Consider the following 9,354-nt stretch of genomic DNA (forward strand, 5'->3'; position numbering starts at 1 on the left):
TCCACGGCATGAAATAGAAAGTATTTACTACTTAGAGTCAATGATAGGCCTTATCCAGGATAAAAGTCCTGAGATTGGAAGGAGGGGACAGAAGAAGGCATCTGGTTCACTGGCAATGTTTTATTTATTGACGTAGATAATGGCTAAATGTATGTTTACTTTTTGACAGTTCATTAACTGTATGTTTATGTTTTCATGCATTTTTGAACAAGTGTTTTATGTTAGTAAATAATATCCTTATCGCCTTTTCAATTATATAGCAGCTTTATTAAGATATTCATATATCAAAAATTCACCCCTTTTAGAGTCTAGAATTCTGTCGATTTTACTATGTTCAGAATTATGCAGCCATCACCACAACCCAATTTCACAAAATTTTCATTGACTTAAAAAGAAACCTTGTACTCTTTTCAGTCGCTCTCCCCCAGCCCTAGGCAACCACTGGTCTACTTTAAGTTTTTATGGATTAATCTAGTCTGGCCATTTCATATAAATGGAATCATACAGCATGTAGCTCCTTTACAGTTTTTCATTCTGTCGAGAAGCAGACATAAGAATCAAACAGATGAAAGTTGAAATCCCAGCTTTATTGCTGGGCTGAAGCTTGACCTTTGGCCAAATCAATGTGTCGCGCTCTGGGAGGCAGTGGGGGTTGCTGCCTCACGTCCTCTCAAGGCCAGCACCAGGAATGGAAGCCGAAGGCAGGTAGCAGTGCGATGGACTGCTGGCTCTCAGGTGTCCTCCCCGCTAGAGAGCTGGAACCCAAATAACACAACTCAGGCTTTCTTTGCAAAGAATTGTTGGGCTTTCAAGGAAATGAAGGAACTATCCAGGAACGCATACTCCCTTCCAAAAATAAATAAGTAATAAAGAGAGATAAAAGGAATATTTGCCCGAACATAAAAAGCAACAGTAAGCAAACACAGAAGCCAATGTCCATAGCAGCTGGGCTCTTGAGAGGAAGTGGGGGGTCTGCTGCAAGATTGCAAACTGAACCTCAGATTCCGACATTAAGCTGGGAGTCCTCAAAGGAAGCTAAAAGACCCCCTCTCAGCGGCACCTCCTAACTGCTGGCAGAAGCAAATGCAGATTCTGTCAGAAGGAAAACCTTCCCAGCTGAGGCCCACAGGGTATAATGAGTCCATTAGTTCATTACTGAAAAGTCAACAAATAGAAGATATATCCCCATGAGCGAGACTGAACAGAAATGGCAAACAGCATAGTGAGACTCCTGAGGACTTCCTGTTCTGGTGTTATCAACTAGACAGTATAAAATGCTTAAGAAGTAAAATATACTTTTTGAAAAGACAATCTAAAATAAACAAGCCATTAAAAAAAAATCAAATCTGAGCTGGGTGTGGTAGTGCTTGCCTGTAATTCCAGAGACTCCTGAGCCAGGAGGATCACAAGTTCAAAGTCAGCCTCAGCAACTTATTGAGGCCCTAAAAAATTTAGTAATACTCTGTCTCAACATAAAACTCTTTTAAAGGACTGGGCATGTGACTGAGTGGTTAAGTGCTCCTGTGTTCAATCCCTAACATTTAAAAAAAAAAAAATGTTTAGTACAGAGTGGATAATTTTGAAAAGAATCTGATAGAATTTGAAGGAAAAAAAATCCAGACAGCCATATTATATAGGTACTTTAATTTTTTTTTTTTTTTTGTAGTTGTAAACAGAACACCTTTATTTGTTTATTTTTATGTGGTGCTGAGGATCAAACCCAGTGCTTCACACATGCCAGGCAAGTGCTCTGCCACTGAGCTACAGCCCCAACCCCCTAGATAAGTACTTTTATTAATGCTGTTACATAGATAAGGAACCAAGACTTACAGAGATCAAGGCTCTAAACCACCAGAACTGAAATTTGAGGCCAGGTTTTGGGTTCTAGAAAGTGCATCTTATACATTGCTTTTTGTTAATAACTATCTGGTCTGGCCCCTTTGTTAGAAGTGGTTAGAGGATCAGAGAGGGCAGAGTGACTTGTGCAAGGTCAGTTCCTGACAGGTCCAGTTTTCCAAGATTTTCAGTGTTCTTTCTAACAGGTTGCCCTAGTGTAATCTAGAATTTAAAGAAAAGGCAGTTCAAGAATGGGCACTTGCTATAAGTTGAGAGGCTTGTTTTTTTTCTTCCATTACTTGCTTTGAGTCCCATTTTACAGGCATTATAATCTTTGGGACCAATATAGTACTTTCATGGATATGTCTTGGCATAAAGTGTCAGGGGAAAGAGAGAGAAACCCTGAAATTGAAGGTAAAGTGCACTTGCTAAGTTCCTGGTGATATTTTACATGGAGAGCATTTTATGAAACATGTCTACCAGAGTCATCTCATGGAATCCTCTCATGCTTTGGGGAAGCATCCTCATTTCCTAGGGATGCTGATAATACCTTCTTGTGGATTATTGCAATTTATCTCTGCAATAACCCTCTATGATAGATGTTATTATCTTCATTAGGCAAATAAAGAAGCTGAAGCTCCTTGAAGTGAAGTAACTAGACCAAAGATCTACAGCCCATGAGTGGTAAAGCCAGAATTCAAAGCTCAGTAGTCTATTTCTAGAATCTATGCTTTTCTGCTTTGTCATACCACCACTTTAAACCAGGAAGAAGAATCATAAATGTCTACCTTGGTGAGGAGAAGTGTCCAGGAAGTGTGTGAAGTGTGTCTTGGTGTGTTGCGATCATGGGAGTCAACCAAACCACAGAATGTAGAACCAGTGGTGGAAACCACAGCGACACACATCGCGGCTTGACAAAGAGAAAAACTCTCAGTGATAGTCTGAATTGTCCAGAATTGTCCTCCCTCATAAGGCAGTAAGCTCCCTGTCACCATGGAGGTGGGAGCACAAGATGTCACAGGAGGAATATTGATGGGTAGCCTCCCTCCATGTAATGCTTTGATTGAGGTGGCATTTAGGAGGCAAGCATCTCTCTCCCAAGGGATGTTTGTAAAGAGACTAGAGATATTTCACTTGCACAGAAAGGAGTTTGGGGAAGAAAGAATCCATGTTACCGTGGTCCAAGAAACTACATCAGGACCTTCTCTGGTTCTCTTAACTGGAAAAGATCTCTCTCCTGCACATTCCTATATCATGTTATACTTAGACTTCTCTTATAACACTGAAAAAAAGTACAGTTGTTAAAAAGTCAGTGGATGAGTTAAGCCACTATTTACTAAAGGGCACACTGTTGGTATTTTGATTGATAAAGCTTTCTAGTGTGGGGCATTGCCCCATGGATTATGGGACATTTAGCATCCCTAACAGAGCGGGCCATGCAAATCACAGGCACAATGATAAACTATTTAATATGTAGTGCTGGAAAATGGTTAATGCATGTAGAAAAACTGATAATGAATTTTTACCTCACATAATACTCAAAATTCCATATGAATTAAAGAAACAAAGCAAATTTCAAGTTTTAGAAGAAAATACAGAATTTTTTATGACCTGAAATAGGAAGAACAACTTATGCAGAATACAAATAATGCTGACTATAAAAGAAAAACTTGACAAATTATAGAATACATTCCAGGTAAGGGCTTATCTTCTCCAAAAGACATTATAAAGAAAGTGAAAGGGGGCTGGGGTTGTGGCTCAGCGGTACAGTACTTTCGAGGTCCTGGTTTCGATCCTCAGCACCACATAAGATTAAATAAATAAAAAAGAAAGAAATTGAAAGGACCAGTCATCCCCTGGAAGAACAGATTTTCCACTAACGTAAAAAAATTCTAACTGATAAGGATAAAAATTAATAGAAAAATGTTACTTTTTGGTATTTACATCAGCAGAAATGTAAATGTCTGATAAACATATGAAAGATGATCATACTCAGTAGTGGTCAGAGAAAGGCCAATTAACATCACATTGAAGCAATGTTTTTATACCTATTGGATTTATACAATTCAAATTTGCCAATACCAACTGCTAGTGAGGATGTGGATTATTAGAAATTTTTATATGTTGCTAGGGAGATTGAAAGTTTTACAGCCACCTTGGAAAATAATTAGACATTATCTTTGTAAAGCTGAACATGCATGTACTCCATGACCCAGTAATTTCAACTTCTAAGAAATCTTGCATCTTGTATAAAAGACCAAAATATAACAAATTCATTGTAATGTTATTCTTAAAAACAAAAACTGAAAATGACAGATATTTAGCTTGTGAGATTACATTTAAAATATAGTATATTCTCACAATGAACTAAACATAACAGTGAAAATAAGTGAACTGTTGCTACATTCTTTGACACAGGTGAATCTCAAAAAGATAAATGTTGAACAAAAAAATACAGAAGACTATCTTTTTAATTTCTGTATAAAGTTTAAAAAGAAAGCAAATAGCATATTGTTTAATGTATGTGGTAAAATTGTTTTTAAGAAACAATAGAAAGATAAACACAAAATTCAAGATAGTGGTTACATCTGAATGGGGAGAGGGGATGAGAAGAGAGAAGGAAGGCAACTGATAATGTTGTAGCCATTATTTGGGACAGTAGCGTTTAATTTTTTCTCTTCTATGCAAACAGTTACTGCAAATTTAAGCAAGATAATTATTTGGAGCAGTAGGTTCTTAAGTGTTTATTTTATTATTGGGCTTTAGACCTTCCTTCTGTATTACATATATTCTCTTTTTTTATGTTTCAAATATTACATAAAAAGACAATTGAGAGAGGGGGGCTTCCAGATCCACTCTGGAAGGCAAGCCAGAACCAGTTGTCCTTGGGACTGGGAAACAGCAGAGTGGAACACACCGGCTTGGAGGGCAGGCAGATACCTCAAGAGCACAGAAGCAAAGGGCAGGAGGAGACTTGCAGGTGACGGGTGTATTCATTGACTTGACTGTGGTGGCGGTTTCATAGATGTGTACCATGTCAAACTCATCAAACTGAACACTGTAAATATGCTCAGTTTATTGTATACTTTAAACACATAAGAGGTTTTTTGGTACCAACAAAGCTAGTAAAAAGAAAATCCAGGAAGGTGTTAAGGCAGGCTCTTCTCCCAGCCTGCCCTATTGGATAAGGCCACTTTCCGTACTTAGAGGAATAGGAGTGGGAGAGTCCCCCTGTACTCCCTGCCCCACAGGTGCTGCCATCCTCTCTCTGGAGGATAAGTAAGTGCATTAATTTTCGAGGTCCTGATTTTGATCCTCAGCACCACATAAGATTAAATAAATAAGAAAGAAAGTGAAAGGACCAGTCATCCCCTGGAAGAACAGATTTTCTACTAACGTAAAAAAAAAAGAAAACTTTGATACCAGTGTAATCACCAACAGGGATTGATTTCTGTTTCTTCCAGCCTAATAATAGTGCCTTTCCCCCAAAAAAAGTTGTATTTAGTATTTGCCGTATACTGTGGAGTGAATCCAGTTTTTTAAAAATCACCAGACATTGTATTACCTTTGAGTTATCTAGATTCAGTATTGATTGGAGAAATAAACATTTAAGTGGAATATTGAAGCAGTTGAGAATTTGAAGGTAAAGTAAAATGAATGGTCCTTTACCTGAAGCATTGTTTTGCTCTTCCAACCTGTGTGCCTGCAGCAAGTCCCCATGAGTTTGAAGTGATGTTTTCTGACATGAAGTTGTTCTTGCATGATAGACGGTGTGTTGAGAGCCCTGCCTGGGAGTGAGGAGCAGCACCGCAAGAAGCTATGTCTGGGAAAGCCTTCGGAGGGCCTCTCCACGCTGCAGTGACGGCCTCAGGAGTTGGTTGTTGCACCTCTAAAGTTCAGCCTTGTTAACTCAGAAAATGAGGATGGATTTTGTGAACCATTGAAAAGTTTGTTAGGATATGAATTATGTTGACGAGGACATTTTTATTTTAGACTTATTTGTGTATTTTTCAGAATATGGCAATGTGTTTAATGCTTTAATGAGATCAGTGTCATCACCAACAGGGATGGATTTCTGTTTATCTCAGTTTCTATTTATACAGCCAGTTTGAAAGGGGCTGGCTCACTGGAGTCATATCTCAACAGGGAATTACATATCTTTTGAGAAATATTAATTCCTTTGGATTACAAGGGTGAGAATTAGTAAATTGTCCAGGGAAATAAGTGACAATCTGTTCATATTTTAAGAATCCATGTATAGATAACCAGAAGGGTCATGTTTATACCTAAAATCATTCTAGCATTCAAAAATTACTGAATTGGGACTGTCTTAAAGTCTCCATTTTGAAACTATATTTTTAAAATTAGTAATCTCTTGGGCTGGAGGTCTAGCTCAGTGGTAAAGTACTAGCCAGCATGTACGAAGCCCTGTGTTACATTCCCAGCACTGCAAAAGTAAATAAATAAATAAGATGTTAATTTCTCCTAAATTTTTATTTCACAGTGATTGTTGGACTAGAGGCCAGTTACACTACAATTTTGGGTAGCAATAGAAAGAAAATGTTATTCTGAGGCAGTGTTGCTGTTTGATGTCACTAAATCTTGAGATTACTGGCAGTAAGTCTCAAATTTGGTCATTATGTAAATAGAAAAATATGTGAATGTGGGATATTGAAACCAGCATTTTTAGAATTCCATTAATAAATGCTTTCCTCAATATAATTTTCCCCTCCATATGACCAATACAGTGTCTAACTGCAAAAGGGAGGCCTGCTAGGAATATTTGCAAACCTCAAGAGCACTCAAAGCCTTAAAAGTAAACACATCCCTTCTGAATTTTTCTCTCTGATTTCTTTTTTCGCAGTGCTGAGGATTTACTCCAGGGCCTTGAACATGCTCGGCATGTACTCTACCATTGAGTCAGGTCCCCGCCCCCCCCCCCTTTTTTTTTTAGTTCTCGGTGGACACAACATCTTTATTTTATTTGTATGTGGTGCTGAGGATCAAACCCAGCGCCCCGCGCATGCCAGGCGAGCACGCTACCGCTTGAGCCACATCCCCAGTCCCTCCCCAGCCCCTTTTTAAATTTTATTTTGAGACAGTATCTGGCTAAGTTGCCCAGGCTGGCCTTAAACTTGTAATCCTCCTGCCTCAGCCTCCCAAGTAGCAGGGATTATAGGTGTCAATGTACCTGGCTGATTTCTTCAATTTTTATTTGCTGAGAAACTCAGAAAATTAGTCTGAAGAATCATCATGTTTTAGACTTTCCTGGTTAGGAGGAAGGCCAACAGGCCTGGGGAGTGATACTTCATGAGAATGCTCGAGGACTGGGAAGAGGTGGTGAGATTTGCCCTTTTTTGTCCCCCTCCTTTCCACAGCATCACGTGGGGCCTCCTACCACTTTTTCAGAGTTAGGCACAGGACAATCCAAATGTCAACCAGATGCCTGGCTTGCACAGCAGCCTGCTTAGGTCCACTGGGAATTCAAAGTCATCATACCACACAGTTGAGAACTGCCAAAAACATTTTCCATAGACATAGATCATGGAAGATGGAGTGTGTGTGTATGTGGGGGGGGGTACCTTTAAAGACAACTAATGCTAATTTGAAAAACACTAGTTAAGCTATTCTTTAATACTTATCAACATAAAAACTCCATTTAATCCCTAGCACCACAAGAAAAAAAAATTCTAAGATTGCTCATCTCCCAAATTGCTTTATTATTGTAATACAAGCATAAGTTCTTTGATTTATTGTTTTATACTTCTAGTTCATCTGATACACCAATCAACAAATATTTTGTGAGACTCAGAAGTCAAATATATACTGCTAGAGTTATGGATTTTTGTATTGGGGTGGGATATCAGAAAGGAAAGTATATAATCAGGAAACTATGGAAATAAAACATTGATATTTCATGGAAAGAGCCTTGTAGAGGTCACAGTGCTGAGCTGTTTCATTATCCAAACACCAGGGTTGAGGTGAACTGAGAGAAAGCAGAGAAGGTGGAGATTACTCTGTGAGGGGATGATTGGGTTGCCCCCAAGCATTGCAGAGCTGGACCCAGAACCCACCTGGGTTTGCAGAAACTATATGTGGCAGTGTTGACTCAGTTCTGCAAATTCCCAGGCAAGAGATTTCATCCCTTAACAAGATGAAGAAGGTAATGGTAAATTCATACTTAGTAAAGAATAGCCCTGCTGGAGGTAGCTAAGCACTCACCTGGTTTACTTCATGTCTGTAATGGGAGTAGATACAGGTTTATGTGTTTTTATTGTATTACTGGTAAAACTTTTTTAATCTGGCTTTTCTATTTTTTCTACCTCAACTTACTGAGTTTGAAAATATGCCATTTACTCATAAGGCTTCCTCTTTTGAATGGGTCCGTCCTAGGATTAATCATAACAACCTACTTTTGACACACTTTCGAGTATTCCTTAAGAGTCCTGGTATTGCCTGTAATGGTCACATGACAATGAGCTGAGCACATTGCTAGTATGTTTTAGAACTAAAGTAAACATCAATGCAGTATTTTTATTTCATGTGTAACATCCCTGAAGTCTTGTTGCTCTTTTGCTATCATTATTATAAAATATTTCAGATACATAAAAAAATACAAATAGTTATAACAAATACTTTACTCATGTACCTAATATGCAGAATTAATATATGTTACCACTTGGGAGTTTAGTCCTGTTTTGAGATCTGAGGTAGAACCTTTCTTTGCATCTTTTCTACATTTGCTTGAGAGCACATTGTGGTTTTCTGAAAGATCATCCATGCTCACTGCAGGGCAGCAGGGTTTTAAAATCCAGCCCTAGAGCCTCCAAGGACTGTTACCTAGATAGCTGAGATTAAGCCTCCTTTTTAAAAATTTTTTTTTAAGTTGTCAATGGACCTTTATTTTGTTTTATTTATATGTGGTGCTGAGAATTGAATCCAGTGCCTCACACATACTAGGCAAGCACTGTACCATTGAGCTATGACCCCAGCCCCTAAGCCTCCTTTTAAAACATTCTTTGTAGTCTTTCTGTATCTGATTTCTTAATTCTCTAATAATTCTGTGATAGTTTTCCTAAGAGGAAACCAGCTGCCCTTATGTGAGGTAGGGGAGGTCCGCCGGGCCAAGGTTTTCTGACTCCTCTGGTGGAGCAGACCCCCTACCAGGTACGCCTGGCCTGCAGCAGAACCTGGTGGCAGAAGTGTCCTCACTTGGGATGGGGAGATCTGCCTTACCACCTGGGAAGGAGATTCTGAGTTACAGCCCCTGAAATGCAGGCTTCCTGTTTCTGGCTAACATTTAGATGTTTGGAATCATTTATTTATTCAACTCCTGGGCACCCTACGCTAGGCTCTCAGCTTGAAATGCTTTGGATACTTTTTGAAACAGAAAAAATATAAATCTTAATTCACAAAATGGAATTTTGAAAAGTTTGATTCATCCATTAATAGACTACTCTGAAAAAAATTTTGCTGAAGTTTACACAAAGCAATGAGTTATTCAGAAATTTTTCTCAA

General features: G+C 38.7%; 1 protein-coding gene across 4 annotated transcripts in view; it reads left to right on the forward strand.

Moving 5' to 3' along the window:
- The window catches only part of Cdadc1 (cytidine and dCMP deaminase domain containing 1), a 49,122-nt gene extending 41,362 nt beyond the window's left edge, over window positions 1-7,760 (forward strand). The window contains exons 10-11 of one of the 4 annotated variants that reach the window (XR_011707386.1): window positions 4,662-4,816; window positions 5,604-5,692. Coding sequence is in view for 3 of the 4 variants with exons in the window: in XM_071611510.1 (XP_071467611.1) it covers window positions 1,667-1,785 (119 nt within the window). In the remaining variant the exon portion in view is untranslated. Of the gene's footprint in view, window positions 1-1,666; window positions 4,637-4,661; window positions 4,817-5,603 lie in introns of those variants that run through there. The other 3 variants (XM_027928719.2, XM_071611510.1, XM_071611511.1) reach the window with 3 other exon arrangements.
- Window positions 7,761-9,354: the final 1,594 nt, after the last annotated feature.

This window comes from Marmota flaviventris, chromosome 4 (assembly GCF_047511675.1).
Source record: "Marmota flaviventris isolate mMarFla1 chromosome 4, mMarFla1.hap1, whole genome shotgun sequence".
Lineage (NCBI taxonomy): Eukaryota > Metazoa > Chordata > Mammalia > Rodentia > Sciuridae > Marmota > Marmota flaviventris.